Below are 18,041 nucleotides of genomic sequence, written 5' to 3'. Positions count from 1 at the left end.
CTGACTCCCAGGAGGGCTCGTGCCACGACGCCTCTCCTCGATGGGCAACCCCGTCCCTGCGGAAAGACTGGGATGGCCGATCTCCGCGCGGGAGGCTAATTCCACCGTTTCTCGCTAGGGGGCGGGCGAGCCCGCTCGAGGCGTCTCGGAGCGGGCGGAACCGTTCGCGGGGGACTCTCTATCCCCGCCCAGCCCGCTTTCCCAGCGCCTACACCCACTTCCGTCGCGCTTGCTTCGCTCTGTTGCGGCAAGCAGGCCGGGAGGCTCGACTGCCCGGAGGGTCTATCATCGGCTAGCAGGGCCCGGCTCGGCTCGGCCTGAGGAACCCGGTGAGATGGCAGCGGCCGGCCCTTCCGGGAGCGGGATGGCCCAGAAGACGTGGGAGATGGCCAACAACATGCAGGAGGCGCAGAGCATCGATGAGATCTATAAGTACGACCGCAAGCAGCAGCAGGAGATCCTGGCGGCGAAGCCGTGGACCAAGGAGTAAGTGGGCGGGTGGGCAAAGCGGGGGAGGATCTCCTCCCAGGCTCAGTTCAAAGGACTCGGCCCGGACCCCGGTGCTGTTTGGTCCCGGGAGAGGAAGGGCGAGGGGCTGTGATGATGCACCTGCCCTAGATATTACCTCTCATGTAGGACTTGACAAGAAGAGGCAGAGGGGGCTAAGAGGACAGATCAAAATGCAAAACTCTGGACAGGTGACTACCAGGGTGCAGATAAGAAAGATTGCCTCTTGCAGATCTTAAGAGAAGAAAAAGTAACAGGTCTTGACAGTCGTTTGCAAAGGTGGGGTGAACGAGGGAAGGTGGGGAGTCATAGATAAATCCAAGGAAAGTAGAAATGATGGGTGAATGCCCCATATCAACACACAGACACGCCGTGACTCCTTCATTTTGACACTTAGTGAAGGCAAATGGGGGGGGGATTATGAAATGGAAAAACAAGCAGCCTCCCAAGAACAAATGTTACTAGCAAATGAAACGTCTCAAAATGTTGTATGCTGAAAAGTCAAAGGCCTCTTCTGGGAGGAAAGAAGTAACTCACACACTTTTAGAGCTCCCCCTTCTCACAGTTTTCTAGCTATTCCCAAATGTGTGATGGGTCAAACAGTCATTTGATCTTAATTGAACAAATTGGTAGAAGCAGGGCTCTACCTGGGTTTCTCATATCCACACAACTTATTGCTGTACAACGTAGGTTGCTTGTTACATTAAGAGAAACATATTTTGTTCTTTTGAAATCTGGATCTATTTTATTAGTTTGAAATCTTTATTTGCCACCCTGTAACCATGTTCTCGGGGTGCCTTACAACAAATATAAAGGCGATTAAAATATGCATAATAAATCTATAAAATATATAACATTATCATTATCTAGTGATAATGATTTTTTTGTAGCAGTAGCAGATTTAAAGGCCTGGAACAATGAAAAGGTTTTACTGAAATGACATCAGATTAGGCATGTGATGAGCCTCTTTGAGGAGAGCATTTTATAGCCAGGGTACTATAAATGAAAACACCTTTTTGTCAGTAGCTACCACATGCACCTCCTGAAGAAGGACCGTAGAAGATCTTAATGTTTAAGTAGGCGCATATGGGTATGTACTATACTGATGAGTATATCTGTAAACTCTGTGTTTAGCGAGTGCCTTTCTCCAGCTTCACCTGGTATGCCATCTATACCTGACCACTATAGTCCTTGTATTGACAACCTCAAGACTGGATTACTGCAATGTGCTCTATGTGTAGGGCTGGCCTTGGGCCTGGTACTGAAACTCCAGCTAGTGCCGAGTGCAGCAGCTAGACTGCTGAGGAAGGCAAATGGCCAACAGAATTTGACACCTCTGCTAAAATATTTGGCTGCCCACATGCTGCCAAGCCAGGTTCAAATTTCTTGTACAGTATTACTATATAAACCCTGAAGAAATTGGGTCCAAGATACCTTAAGGACTGCCTGAGGCCTTACATCTCAGCTTGATCAACGAGATCCCCCTGAGAAGTGTTGTTAGTTGTCCTCTTTGTTACAGATGCCCAACTTTAATTCACCTAGAAGTATTTAGTGTCCCTGGTCCCATGTGAAGATTCAGCAAGCATTCTCACTGCTAACTTTCAGATTTCTCTCAAAGATGTTTTTATTAAGATAGTGCTTTACATTCAGTGATTTAAATTTTCCAAAGGTGGGCCAGTCATTTTTGTGATTATTATGTATTTTTATGGTGGCATTGTTTTTTATTGCATCTGCATACTGCTGTACACCACCTTGATATTTTATATCAGGTTAATTTTAAAAAAAATATTTTTATAAACAAAATCTTCTCCAGTATCATTTTGTTGATTCTGAGTTTCAGGGTGAGCTCTCTTGCCTTAAATCGTTTATTGTGTTTTGTGTTTCTTCTTTTCCTTTTCTTTCATAATAGATATTGTTCTAAGCTCTTTTGGTTTTTTTTATTGCAGTCACCACTATTTCAAGTACTGCAAGATCTCTGCTCTGGCCCTCCTGAAGATGGTCATGCATGCTAGGTCAGGAGGCAATTTGGAAGTGATGGGCTTAATGCTTGGAAAAGTGGATGGCGAAACTATGATTATCATGGACAGCTTTGCTTTACCAGTCGAAGGCACTGAAACACGAGTTAACGCTCAGGCTGCTGCATATGAATATATGGCTGCATATATAGAAAATGCAAAGCAGGTAAAAGGGGAAGATTGATTTCCTTTTAGCAAGTTAGCATGTGTTAAAACTGTTTATAATCACATCTGGAATTGGAGACAGCTCAGTTTCTAATTTATGAACAACATGTGTTGCCCTTGAACTCCAATATGCTGTCACTTACACCGCCAGTTGAGTATAAGTTTGGATCAGATTTAGTTCAGATACATTTTTCTCCTCTAGTTACCTTATTGAAGGGCTTCAATGTTGTGTTTCTTTATGCATATTCCTACTGCTTCATTTACTCCATTTTATGTACATCTTAATTGTCTTAGAAATTTTAAAGAAAATAATTTCTTCAATTTAATTTCTGCTTTTGTTAAGTGAACAACAAGCTCATTATTTACAAAAATAATAATAATACAGTAGCTTCTGAGCTTCCTGCCTGGCCATCTTTTTCAGAAAACAATTTTGGAGTAGATGGGCTTTGTGTCTGATCCTGTAGGGCTTTTTATGTTCATACATGGCTTAATTTTTAAATATCTGCGGTTTGCCAACTGTCCAAAAGAGGGCAGTATTCACAATGATTAAATTCAGTTTAACCTGCTTTCTTCCTCTTTCCCTTTTTTAAAAACTTTGGTTAGGTTGGTCGATTAGAAAATGCAATAGGCTGGTATCACAGCCACCCTGGCTATGGCTGCTGGCTTTCAGGAATTGATGTCAGTACTCAGATGCTTAACCAGCAATTTCAAGAACCATTTGTGGCTGTGGTTGTAAGTATATATTGGAATTCAAGCAAATTCAATACTAAATAGAGTTAAACAATAAATTTAAGTTCTATAGCTATAAAAAACTGGATGGCGTTTTACCTATTGCTGGTTTTTTTGTAACCAGGTAACTCCTATTAAAAAACTGTTCACACTACTTGGAGACCTTTCTGTTTCTTATATATTGGATGTATTTCTTTTATATCTTGTTCTATTGAGCCATAAACTCAGCTGCCCTTTTCATTTGATCACAACTAATTCAAGTCAGTATTTGCAGGATCACTTTGTAACGTTGGAAAACTATGCATATACTGAATTGCCTATCACAGGGTAAGAACTTCTCATTGATTAGTTGAAGACATGCTCATGGGAGCAGATTCTTCTATTAAAACAAATTACATTTACATTTTAAGAGTCTTGTGTGCAGGAGCTAAAATGAAGAAGGAGAAGGCTTCCTGAATTCCCTAACTCCTCTGCTGTCCGTATGGGCATTGGAGTATTAGGGTCCATTGCTCCCCTTTCCAGAGTTCCCCTGTTCACCAGAGATAATTTTGTTACTTACACCATATGAAGCAGAACCAAGAATAGCTCTTGTTATTACACTTGTTCCTACAACTAAGACTATTTTCAAGATAGTCTTTAATCAGGAGAAACGTATGTCTAAATAATTGCTTGAGAGAGTTTTAAGAAGCATAAATCAGGAGACAGGTCTATTGTTGGCTGGGAGGTGGGTACCAAATGTAGCCTCCCCAGCCTGTTTTTACTACTATTGCACCTAAAGAACATCAGCTTGCAGAGAAGCCAGAAGGTTGTAGCCATTTAGTGCTACAACTTTAGCTGCTTCAGAAGCCTGCTTATTTGGAGGCTTGATTGTTGGTGGACTTGCTCCTAGGCGTGAGATTGGAGAAGGGGCAGGAGTTATGTGAGTGAGCCTAGCTTCTAAGTAAGAGGGTGAATGCTGGAGAGCAATGTGGAGAGAGGATGAATGCAGTTCACAAATGCATATCTAGTACAATTGGTGGGCATTTGGCAATTATGCATTCATTCTTCTTTTATTGTATTTTTTTCTTTGCCTAAATATTGTATTCACTCCTTAAGGGGCCTTAGGGCCAAAAGGTAAAGGTAAAGGGACCCTTGACCGTATAGGTCCAGTCATGACTGACTCTGGGGTTGCGGTGCTCATCTCGCTTTATTGGCCGAGGGAGCCGGTGTACAGCTTCCGGGTCATGTGGCCAGCAGGACTAAGCTGCTTCTGGCGAACCAGAGCACAACAGCAACAAAATTATCTTGCAGTATTTCTAGACTTTGAACTTACATTGTGGAATGTCCACTAGAAAATAGTTGTAAAACTTTTAACATATTGGGGTAGAAGCCAGTATTTGCTCAAACCTCTCCATTGTGGGCAGCTGTGTCAAATGGTGCTACAGTAGACAAAGAGGGAATCATTTGAAATTGGGTTGAAGAATCTTGCACCAATGGAACAGTTTCTTCTAATGATTTCAGGTAGTTCTCTCATCATATTGCAGCCCCGTATGAAACGTCCCACAATGTTCAGGAGGTTTTCAGGAGAGACTTTATTGGAAGCGGGAGAGGAGGCAAGATTAGTTGTGCAAGCTTCCATTCATTCATGCAACCACTAAGTACAACTCATAGGCCTTTCTCACTGCTCCATTAATGTCATAATCTAAACCAAGGTTTTCCCTCAAGGAAACGACAGTTTAAGCCACTAAACTAGAATCTTTGACTTTCTACAAAAGTCATATTATATTGATATTTTTTGGACAGGTACTAATCATTCTACTATAAAGGATAATGTGATCGGAATAATGCCCTTGATCTATAGCAGCGATGTCCAACAACTTTGGCCTCCCCCCCCACAAAAAAAGCTCCCCCTAACAAAAGCTCCTCCTCCCTCCAATGACAATGGGTAGATCACTGCCAGTTTTTTTTATACTGGGAGTAGCTCACAGTCACTTGGGAGTTGAACGTGCCTGATCTAGAGTTAAGAAAATTGTGTTCAAGTGCTTCTTAGAGTGCATTTTGTACAGTAATTCTCAAATGCATTTTACAGATTGATCCAACAAGGACAATATCTGCAGGAAAAGTAAACCTTGGAGCTTTTAGAACATATCCTAAGGTAACAATAATTATATAACCAAATGTATATGATGTAAGGATCCACCCTATGGATTTATTTTATTTATTTAACAAAATTTATATACAGATTGATTGCAAGAAAAAAATAACATTCCAAATGCGTTACAAATGCTTTTTATTGATAATTTAAATTATCAAGCGTCTAAAAATATTCAAAAGATTGTTAAAATCAATAGTAGCTAAAAATATATAAAACACATGTAACTTCTGCAGGTCTGTGTAGGCTTGCCTAAACAAAAATGTTTTCAGCAGTTGCCAAAAGAATACAGTGACGGTGTCTGCCTGATATCAACAGGTAGGAAGTTCCAAAGTGTAGGTGCTGCCACACTAAAATAGTGATTTCTTACAAGGGCAAAATGAGTATTATATGGCACCTGTAATCATGCCAGTTCCACATATGAGAGCAGTGTACTGGGCATATCTAGGGTAAGGGAATACCACAAGAAAACTCGTCCCAAGCTGTTAAGAGCTTTGTACTGTATACTAAAAGGAACACTTTGAACTTAGCCCTGTAGCAAATGGACAGTCATTGCAGATCTCTGAGCAGAGGTATTATATACTGACATGGTCTCACTTCTGCCAGCAGCCATGCTGCAGCATTCTGCACTAATTCCAGCTACCAAATCAAGTGCAGGGGAAGCCCCATGTAGAGTGCACTGCAGTAATTCAGTCTTGAAGTCACCAATGCTTGAACTACTGTAGTCAAGCTCTCCTGGTCCATAGTTTTCACAGCTGGGTAAAAGGCGCTTTAGCCACTGACTACCTGGGCCTCCATTGACAGAGCTGGATCCAGAAGCACCCTAAATATATATATACCTGTTCCTTTAGGAGCAATGCAACCCTGTCCAGGACAGGCAATTGACCAATTTATCAGACACAACAACCCCTACTCGTCCACAGTGCCTCTGGGTCTTGCCAGGATTCAAGCTCAACTTATTTTCCCACATCCATCCCACCATTGCATCCAGACACCATCCCATGGCCAGCATGGCCTCTCCTGATTCAGATGTTATGGATAAATGAAGCTGAGTATCATCAGCATGCTAATGGAAAAATCTGGATCTGTTTATATGAAAAGATGTTGCTTTACAACTTCAGTATCATAATTCGTTTCTTTATCCTTCAGGGCTACAAGCCGCCTGATGAGGGCCCTTCTGAATATCAGACTATCCCACTTAATAAAATTGAAGACTTTGGTGTGCATTGTAAACAGTAAGAAATTATTTCCTCATAGATTTCAAAATGTTTTCCAACTTGGAAAGAAATTTTTGAAAAGATTTGTGAAATTACCCAAGGCTTCCTGGATAGTCATATATTGAGGGGGGTGGGATGTATGTTTTCCTTATGAAACAAAAAGAGGACAGGTGCTCACTAACAGACAAGAGGTTGAATCCAGACTTCCTCTCTGAATGGAGTTTTTCTCATGGAATACTCCACTGGAAGAAGGGAGAGGAGGCAATTTTCTCCTATTTCTTCTTCCTGTAAACCCCGGTGCTCCCTAAAAAGTTAGTCCAGAAGTGAGGGGTACTCTGTTGAACAGCATTCCCAATGCAATGTGAGGAAATTTTATCAACATTGTGTTGCTTAAATGAGTTTTAGTAGAAAAGTTGTCCTGGGCAGTTTTTCCTCAAGAAGCATTAAACTTGATAAAAGTTTCCTTGCAGCACATTGAGAACTATATCTAATATGCAGCTGTCCACTGTTTTCTTTTTGGATTTTTCTTTGGCTGTTGTTTATCCCCTCTCCACTTCTGTGTAGGTGTTTGTTTTGCCCTATTCAAAGCTCAGGGGTTATGGTGATAGTTCAGTATCCACAATACAGTCATTCTGGTATATGTTTTGAGCATAAGACTATTGTGTGGCGCTTTGTGGAACCAAGGTACAGACATGAAATGATCCCTTAAGTAGTGTCATACTGGATATACTGGACTGTTTTAGAAGAGAGGTAGAGAACCTATGGCTCTTCACCTCTTGTCATTCTGGCTGGGGCTGATGGGAGTTGGAGTCCAGCAGCATCTGGAGGACCACAAGTCTCCCCACTTGTTTTAAAAGGAAAGATGATATTGTTTCTTGGTCACATTTATGTTCTTGGGATTTTTCCATATTTGAGAGTTTTTTAAATGTAACATTTCATTGTGCAGTTCATGTTGAAAGTTGTTCATATACTTTTCTTGCAAAACAGGTATTATGCTTTAGAAGTCTCCTATTTCAAATCCTCTTTGGATCGCAAGTTGCTTGAGCTTTTGTGGAACAAATACTGGGTGAACACACTAAGTTCATCTAGTTTGCTTACTGTAAGTATCTTTGTGACTTTTAACCCTGATCAGTAGGGTGTTCTAAAAATAAGCACTTTGGAGCTTCTTTCTGTAGGCTGGAAGATAAAACGAAACAGGAACAGAGAGGTATATGGAAGTGGAACCCAAGAGAAGCCTGTGCAGCGTACATGTTCCTGTGCAAGTGATCTTGTATCCAATTACAAATCATTCGGCACAAATCTGTTGCAAAATTTATGTTGAATTCATTGCAAGGAAAGCAGCTGGAAAGAGGCCAACTTTCTTCCCTCCAACTTTTTGCATCTTTTCAGAGAGTGCTGTTTATCTTGTCTAGCAACTAAATATTCTAAATTTAATTTCTTACTGGCTACTGCTAAAAGACAGAGTAAACTTTAAAAGAACTAAAGTGCTTTAAATGAATTTTAATTATATTATTGCCTTACGCACAAAACAAAGTCTAGTTGTTGTAAATGTTTTAAAGGTGGTTACTTCTGCTCCAATTAGAAGCATTAATGGCAGTTAAAGAAATGTAAAATCTTATCTTCCAAATGCAGAATGCAGACTACACTACTGGGCAAGTATTTGATCTATCAGAGAAATTAGAACAATCAGAAGCCCAACTGGGTCGAGGAAGTTTCATGTTGGGTTTAGAGTCCCATGACAGAAAATCAGAGGACAAACTAGCCAAAGCAACAAGGGACAGGTAAGGTCTTCTCCTTAACTAAATGATTTCAGAACATAAATTATATTATGATTAAAATCACTTTAATCACTTCCTGTGGGTTGTTGTGACATATCACTTGCCAGTTTCATGGATTATTGAGTTTTCTTTTTAAGTCTTTGGAGCTCCTAGATGTTCCACCATTCCATTTGTTCCACCATTTTTCTTTTTATGTCATCTTTAGAATATAAGCTTAAGTAAGTATCAGGAGAGATTGACACAATGGATCAATAAGTGGATCTGTGCTGCAACTACACTTGGAATACTATGTCACCTCAAAAAGGTTATGGTCGAGTTGGGAAAGGTTAAAAAAAAGACAACCAAAATGATCAGAGGGATTGAGGATCTTTCCTATTGCAACATTTGGGGCTTTTCAGTTTAGAGAAAAGTGAAGACATGATAGAGATGTATAAAGTGAGGCATGGTGTAGAGAAATTGGATAGAGATGTTTTGGACATCTAACAAAACTGAATGTTGAAAATTTAGACAAAATAAAGTGCTTCACAAAACACAGTTAAACTGTGGAATTCACTCCTACAAGTAACAATGACCCATTCCTATCAAGAGAGGCTTTAAAAGAGGAATAGACAAATTGATGAAGAATAAGGCTATATCGGCTATTAGCTATGATAACTATGTTCTCCCTCCACTATCATAGGTAGTAAGCCCCTGAATATCAGTTGTTGGGAATCATAAGTGAGGATTTGGTGCACTCATGTCCTGCTTTCGGGCTTCTCACAGGCATCTGGTTGGCCACTGTGAGACGAGGATGCTTTACCAGATGGACCATTGCCCTGACCCAGCAGGCTTCTCTTACGTTCTTTAGTGCATGCAACATGCAACTTCAGTGTATATTGAAACAATATACTACTTCTCCATGTATCTGTCTCAGATCTTTAAACTACTATTGACATAGTACAATAGCTGATATTTCTTTTTGTCTTAGATTTGAGGTGTCAGACACATGTCTGAAATTGTATGTTTCCATATAAAGCTTGTTTGAGTTTACCTTTTAAAACAAGCAGTTCAGTCAACTATCAAACGCTATGTCTGCCTTTTCATAACTGGATGGTTGTAGAGATTCATGGGGTTATGGGCACCGTGAGCTTCTTAGACATCTGAATAACTTGTAATATAGTGACAGAATTGCATTTAGCCAACTTTAAATTTATGCCTTTGTTTTTCCCCAGCTGCAAGACCACCATAGAAGCAATACATGGATTGATGTCTCAGGTTATTAAGGACAAACTTTTTAATCAAATTAACATTGCTTGAAGTATATCACCGACCGATACGTATCTTCAGAATGGAGACAAACATACCTAGTTGGACTTGTTCAGTTTGGAGCTGAAGCCAGAATGGAAATCTTCAGTTAATTTGTTGTACTTTAAATCATCTCTACCACCTCTTTGCTCAATTTTAAGAACAGTGCTCTAAAATTTATTGTAATCTGTTCTTTACCATAAAGTTTTGGTTGTTGCTTCAAAAGAACAATAATTGTGACTGTTTCTGGATTTTGGAAGTTTAGAATTTATCTCTTTGTCAATCTGCAATAAAGATCTCTTTAAAATGGCCAGCTGCTTTTTTCATTTGCTTTGTTTAATTTTATCTCTGAAATTTATCATTCTTTCTCATTCCCATGTAGAACTCTTGAGCCAGAAACCGTAAATTGTCCCAAGCTTAGACCAAGCAGCCTCTCTACTTCTCAGTGCAAAAAAACACTACAATCTGTCTCTGGTAAATTATCTGCTCTGTACATGTCTTAGAACAGAGTTCCTTCTTGAAGCTCAAACCTCTATAATACAGACACAGACAAACACATTTGTGAACATGGTAGTTGTGGTTTTGTCTTGAAAGCCTGTCTAATTGTTTTATGTAGACTCTATAGGCTTATGTTTTCCAAGATTGCTTTGCATTTCTAGTCACCAACTTTGTTGTGAGGATTGCTGCATCTGTACTGGAATAGTGTTTAAGATGTTTTTATTGTTTTGTTACTTGTTTGCTACTGTGGGCTCCTTTGGGGAGAAAGATGAGGTATAAAATTTTAAAATAATGCTGTTAAGGCATGGTTTGAGAAACATTTTACCAGCAGTCATGGTGAGACTTCCTCTGGTATCGCTATCTGTTTTAGAACAGATTAGAACAGAAGCGGGGGGAAAGAGGATGAGTAAGACCCTCTTGTGCAAGCAAGATGCCTCAACTGGATATAGCCCCCCCCCCTTATTTTTACATTGGGAATAGAAAAATCTCATAATTGGAACATACTTTTCAATAATCTCAGAAACCAACTATTTAAGTGTCCATAATTCCTCTTAGTTTTTGCTCTTTACCTGTTGCTCTAAAGCAAATTAGCATCTTATTTTGGTCAAGCCAATGGATGTAAGTAAGCTGCACATCGTATAAGCTGAGCCTAACACCCTTTCATAGGGCACAGATAGAGGTCTGGGCCCCACTTCTATCAACTCCATTCTGTTCAAGTATAAATACCCTGTAAGTGTATAAACTGTCCCACAAGACTAGTTTATTTCCTGATTTAAGTACTACAAATTTAAAATGTGGTCTAGTCTTAAGATTTCAAGGAACTTGGGTAACTGATAATCCTTGAATCAAAATGTAAGTGATTGGTGCACTGCTGAAAAAGCAAGCCACTTTCATTGAACAGTATTGTTCTGCAATGCATTCTCTCTGATTTAAAGCTATCACTTTAAGATATGTTGGTGGTAATATAAACTATTCCAGCTTGGAGGTTCCTTGTTTTTAAAATCAACACAATGTCTAGCCAGTTTTTATTTTGAACAGTCACAATATTGCACAAGACAATGGTACAATGGTATACAGTGAACACCTTTTGAAAATAAGCATGACAAGGCCACGAAGCTTGGAATTATTCTCAGTGTTTCGCAGTTTGAATATGGTATGTTGCAGAGATAAAAGATTACAGGAAAACTGTGTGAATGATATGATGCAGATGTAAGAATCATGCATGCACAGGAATTCATTTATGCTCCTGAAGTCTGCACTGTGTCTAAATTCGTTGTATAAACGTAAGTGAAAACATACTGTTTACCTTTCAGCATTCTTCTATATTTCTGGATTATTTTAAAGTTAGTTAAACTGCAATGGCAACTTCGGTGAGCAGGAGCAATAGCTTTCTTGAGTAACTAGTTACATAAAACAGTGCTACAACTGTACTATTGTTCTCATATTTTGTATACATTTTAAGTCTGAATGTGGATGCATTTGTACACACACGCATTGTATGTTAAAGACTTAGAATTCCTCCACATATTTACTCATCAATACTTTTGAACTATCCAGTTCCTCCATAAGTATATACGTTGCTTTATAAAATGACCAAAAAAATCCCAAAAACCAACCTCTAGACTCATCTTCCAAGTTCAGGTTGTTTATATGATTTGTACTAAACTTGCATGATGGACTCCGTAGATTTTCTGTAGTTCTAAATGTTTTAGCACAGCTGACTGAGTGAAGGGAAGCAGGGATTTACCTGGAATACTTCTATCTCATTGCTCTGTCTGACTTACGCTTTTATAATTATGCCGGTGGCGATGTTCTTTTACAGTAGATGTAGATCTGGGTGTCCTAGTGGGAGGTTATACATCTGAGGCAGTTTGTGGAAAAGAGACATGCACACTTACTGGTGTGCTGGCACAGCCATTTTTTCCTCCTCTTCTTTTTTTTAGGACCATATTAAAATGGAGACAGGATGAACAGCCCTACCTGTTCTACACTGTTTTTCAATTGTACTATTTTATAGTACTGGTTTATTGAAAACAAAATATAACATACATAATATTGGAATGATGACCTGCCTTATGCAGTTGATCTCAGAAGTAAAGAGATTGTAAAGGTGTCTGCAAATGAAGTGTTACACACATGGATAAAATGGATTAAAAATAGTCTTTCTTTGATTTTCTCCAGGCTGCAGTTTTGCACAACTTTTTTGTGCAAACAAATCCTACTGAATACAGTGGAACTTACTTTTGAGTAAACATGCATAGAATTGTGCTATGAGACTGAGTATCTTAATATTGCTTGATCACATTAGATGTGTAGATACTGACACAGAACTAAAAAATGTAGCACTTGGGGTTTTTCGCATGTTCATAGCTACATGGATCGCAGCAAATACTGTGTTTAAGACACACAGGATATAGAATGTGTTGCTGTAGTACTTGGAAGTCACAAAATCTTATCTCTTCTTGCATTCAGATCTACTAAAATTCCACTCTTTGTCCAATGTTTTATTCAGAAGGCTCTTCTAGTGCCAAACTGGACGGCATTTCAGCACCAGCCAAAGACCATTTTATTTTCCCAGGCTTTTTAATTGTTGCTTTTAAGCTGTTTGGTGTTTGATAACTCTGCTTCTTCTATATTGCTCTTTTATACTGTGATGTTTGAATGTTGTTTTAATATTTTTGCTTTAGTATGTTTTGTTTGTAATTTTAATTCTTTTGTAAGCTGCCCTGGGAACTTGTTAAGGGTTAGAATATAAATCAAATAATAAATAAAATATTTGATACAAATGTATCAAAATGAGCTTGATAACAACTTGTTTTAAGTACTTGGAAGAAAGAAATTGCTGAACTGTATTTGATCATATCAATGATTAATGGCTTGACTGTAGATCTATTTTTTTTTTGCCGAGGCATAGGGACAACCAACATTGGGGAGCCTCTTGTAAGCTAAGCAGCATTCATATTTATTTTGGAGTTAAGCACTATTATGCTGAACTTTGAAATGACCTAATAAAATGGAAGGCAAAAAAATCCTTCAGGGCACATTTTGATTAACTACATTCACATTTTTCAGTCATATTAACAAAGAAAGTGGTTTAGTTTTGGTCCCTATTCTTTCATCATTCATAATGGAGACAAATGAATTGTTAATTTTATTATAAAATTGTCAGGGGTCTAGGAAAATGTCTCTGTGTGTTTTTAAATACTGGTTAAGGTTGGTGAGAGTTGTAATCCAAAACATCTGAATGATACCAAGCTGGAAAGGCTCTTGTGGAATACCCTTCAAAGACCTGCACTCACAAAAATGCACTTTGCACCTTCTGTGCTCTTCCTATTTTTAATTTTGTGTGTGTGTGTGTGTGCGCGCGCAGCCACTAATAACCTTACATTCAGTAATGTAGTGGCGTAGGAACATCAGCAAGACATCTCCAGTACCTTTTCATGAGAGAAGTGATGACATATTCTGCTAACAAAGTATTTGTCAGTGGTGTAAGCTTGGATGGTGGGTCTAGCACGTTTTGGGTGTTGTTTTTTTAATAAATTTTTATTGATTTTCCAACATATGTTAAAACACAATACAACTGACAACTAACAACACACAAACAAACAAACAAACATATAAACACATATAATTTCTTAACCTCTCTTTCTTGAACCTTGTTTCAACGACTTCCCCATACCTCCCTTTTCTGCATCCCTATTTGGGTCTAGCACATTTTGGTTAGATAGGCTAGACTCAGTGACTGACCCAAGCTCACTCTGCAAACTTCATGACTGATCACGGATATAAACACAAATCTTCACAGTCTTAGTCCAGCATCATAGTCCAACATCCATGAAATACCAATAAAATGGGTATTGTGCTATGTATTGCTGCTTTTTTGGAAATATTAGTACAGCTTACTGTATTTTTTATTCTCTTAGGAGCCATGGATATGGACTGCTTTAGGGTGTGACTATGGGGTTTGACATGAGAGCTCCTGTACTTCAAACTGTAACATGTCACAGCCAATGTCCAGTAGTATGCACATCATATACAGTATAGGCATTAGCAGGGAAGCCCAAGTAATCGAGGCAGTTTCATATGAATAAAGATGAGCTAATTTGGGACATGCACTATGTAAAATAATGTATGAGAATACAGCTTTGGATCATAACGGAGAGGAAGTGCATGAACCCTTTGAGAGGAAATTAAATTGTTTTAGAAACCTTCATTTTTACTGAAGTCTACATTCAACTCCTATGTAATTCATCTATCATTTCCTGTGTAAATTTCTCTGTTTATTTTAGACTCAGTTACCTTAGCACTTATGTATAACAGCAATGGCACTACTATTAAAAAGGAAATTAATATATGCGTTGCATGCAGTCTTTTGTGATTATAACCATCTGCATTTTCCCCAGTTGTTGAAAGTAACAGTCATTCATTTGATGTATCACTTGAATTTGGATTTAAACGAATACATTTAAACTAATGCAGTTTTACTGCTTGTTGTGAAAGAAAGGTGTTTGCTGGATGCTAGTGTTTCGCTGTGTTCAATAAGAACAGGAATGGGAGGGGAATGTTTACAATGTGGTGCCTTCTTGAAAACTCACTGTGCCCACTATGAATTATCCTAACAAATGTTGATTTTCAATAGATATTAAGAGCTAAACACTTTATTTATTAAAAGTAATGTGTGTTTATGTAAAGTAAACATTGAATTGTGACATTTATCTCATTTGGTGTATGTGCCCATTTCACTGCCTTAACTGGTTCTGATTTAAAATAGAGGTAGAGCTGGGTATCATCTGCATATTGATGAACACCCAACCCAAACCCCCTGATGATCTCTCCAAGCAGCTTCATGTAGATGTTAAAAAGCATGGGGGAGAGGACGGAACCTTGAAGCACCCCACAAGCGTGAACCCAGGGGTCTGAACACTCATCCCCCCCACCACTTTCTGGACATGGCCCAGGAGAAAGGAGCAGAACCACTGTATAACACAGCCCCCAGCTCCCAGCCCCTCAAGACAGTCCAGAAGGATATTGTGGTTGATGGTATCAAAAGCCACCGAGAGATCCAGCAGAACTAGGAAACAGCTCTCACCTTTGTCCCTAGCCCGCCGGAGATCATCGACCAGTGTGACAAAGGCAGTTTCAGTCCCGTGGTGAGGCCTGAATCCCAGTTGGAAGGGATCCAAATGGGCCACATCCTCCCCAATAGAACAATATTTAACACACCCAATAGAACTTTAAAGTGTTTAATTTTTGTTAGATTGTACCTTTTTGGCAGCAAACCAGTTTATAGTGGCATGAATTTTATAAGCAAAAGCAATTATCAGAAAGTAAGGTTGTATGGATAGTGGGGCTGATTTGAAGCTGATTTGATCTTAGTGTTTATTGCCTGCATTGTCTGCACTGAGTTGGGCCAAATTATAGAGAAGTAGCTTTGGGTCCTTTTCACATACATTGCTGGGAAAACCTGGTTGTAGTACAGCCTCCTACAGTGCTAGTCTAGATTTTGCAATCCTGCAGCAGCCACTCAACTCAGCAACCATGCAAAACTGATTGGAGTAGCAGGCAGTCAGGGCACCATAGAATCATAGAACTGTAGAGTTGGAACCCCCCCCCCCCATTAGTGGCTAGTGTTGGATAGGTTCCAATCCATCTTAAGCACTGAACTTCCTGGATGACCTTGGGCAAACTTTCAGCCAGAAATGGTGGGAGGGAGATCCTATGCCTGGAAAGAAGAGCATCAAACCCATCTTCCAAGGCCATTTGTGTGTGATGAAGTTTTGAACTGATCTCTGCAGCTCCTGTGAGCATAAAAATCCACGCACAGAGGTAGCAAAGCAATTCTGCCTTGGCTTTATCTCTCTGTCCTCACAATGCAACAGTCTTTGCATGACCAGGTGCCTCACAAGAGCTAGAAGTAGTATTGTCAAAGGCATCTGCTGTCAGAAGTGGCTCAAGGTTTGAGAACGTGCTGGTAACGTGACCTCTGGGTGTGTCCTCTAAAACTTACCTAGCAGCAACAAGCCAGACTATTCCGAGCAGCACGGGGTGACTGAGAATAGCCACTATTTTAATTTCCCACCATGTCCCCAAATGATGCTATGTCAGGGGCATTGTGAGAAATTAATATAGCAGCTCAGGTAGAGCCATCCAGGGCTTCTCAGATAAACAGTCTCTCTTCCTCTCTTCTCTCCATACCTACATACTGCAGGCCCCTAAAAAGTCGTGGACTTCAGCAGCTGCCCCAGAATGCCAAAGGCTGACATTGGGTCTGTCTGATATAATTGTACCTTGATAGTGAACTAACTAACTAACTAACCAACCATATATATATAATTTACTTTATGAAGTTTCTCAAAGACAAAGTCTTTTTGTATTCTGACACCCTGAAAATACACAGACAATATTTCAGTGTTCTATGCCAGTAGATTAGAATCTTATTTCAAATCTTGATGAACAAATATTTTCTCTTAAACCTCACATAATGTATTTTTAACTGAATTAGTAACAGAGACAGCTTTAGACACCTGCAAAAACTACAGCTACAAACAAGTCAAAGGTCTGAGGGCAAGGTAAGGCTAAAATTAAGTTTAATAATATAAAAGCCCTTTTTAAAGGGGGATATATTTCCCAGAACAAGAACCTTTGGGGCACAGTCAGTTTTGATTGCAAACTGAAATACAGGAATAAGTTTATATTGTAATATTTTCTGTCATTTGATAAGTAGGCAAATGAACTTCCAAACTTGGAAGATTTAAAAGTTTTATAGATCCTGCCAAATGCTAGGAAGAAATGGAAATGTTGAAGCTCATCTTGGATAACTCAAAAACTCATTAGGGAACATGTGCTCTTATAACAGCACAGAACCGAGGCCAGTGACAATTAAGCACATTTATGTTTCATTAACTTAAATGGGATTTCTTCATGCAAAAACTGTTTTTAGGATTGGGTCCACTATGATTATATGTCCGGAAAGCTGCATAGATTTGTTCCGTGGGCTGGAGGGTCCCCAACCATCTTAGCCCTTTTGGTTCATTTTGTAGCATGTTTCACAAAGTAATACACAATTGTTACTTATTTGTCGCAGAAGATCAAGATTTCGTCCTCCATATTACTTTTTCCGAGCATTCAAATTTTAATGTATCGTCACTGTGAAAATGCCATTACAAATTTATTATGGCTTCATAAACTTTAGATGAATGATTCCATTGTTAGGATCACCAGCTATCCATTTCCAGCTGCAGCAGTGCCATACAAGCTTATGGACTTTAAAAAATAACTCCCTTGTAGACTCCTTCACCACTGGGAATAACTGCATGGTTTCCCCAAATGTTTAAAAAACAGGAAACTCCTGGTGCAACCTGTCATCCCATCCCAAGTAATCCCTTCCATTACACCTGGAAGCTGTACGCCTGCTCCCTCAGCCAATAAAGCAAGATGAGCGCCGCAACCCCAGAGTCGGTCATGACTGGACCTAATGGTCAGGGGTCCCTTTACCTTTTTATTGTGTTCCTGGTGTATTGTCACTACCGTTTATGATGTCGTGTATAGCATTAAGGGGGGTGCATAAAAAATAATGTCACTCCTCTGCCCATGATGAATCCTGATTACACAAAGGCATTTTACTCTAGAAAAGCCTTTTTTTCTTGTCCACCTTAATACTGCAGTTGCTAAGGTGGCCTGGGAATTTTATATACACTGTTCTAGCAACTGCAATACA

The 18,041-nt window shown here is 39.4% G+C and overlaps 2 protein-coding genes across 3 annotated transcripts in view; one reads left to right on the top strand and one right to left on the bottom strand.

Moving 5' to 3' along the window:
- CSPP1 (centrosome and spindle pole associated protein 1) overlaps positions 1–18,041 on the bottom strand; it is a 72,828-nt gene that overhangs the window by 53,807 nt on the left and 980 nt on the right. The gene's annotated exons all lie outside the window — the stretch shown is intronic.
- Positions 36–10,137, top strand: COPS5 (COP9 signalosome subunit 5). Its single transcript, XM_083623407.1, has 8 exons — positions 36–486; positions 2,454–2,688; positions 3,291–3,419; positions 5,485–5,550; positions 6,697–6,782; positions 7,752–7,863; positions 8,397–8,545; positions 9,754–10,137. Exons 1-8 carry the CDS (start codon positions 335–337, stop codon positions 9,836–9,838), a joined length of 1,014 nt encoding a protein of 337 aa, XP_083479533.1. The 5' UTR covers positions 36–334; the 3' UTR covers positions 9,839–10,137.

The sequence above is a fragment of the Podarcis filfolensis genome (genome assembly GCF_964270895.1).
Source record: "Podarcis filfolensis genome assembly, chromosome: 7".
NCBI classification, from domain to species: Eukaryota; Metazoa; Chordata; class Lepidosauria; order Squamata; family Lacertidae; genus Podarcis; species Podarcis filfolensis.
The sequence above is the reverse complement of the archived record's forward strand: the minus strand, read 5'-3'. Positions and strand labels throughout refer to the sequence as shown.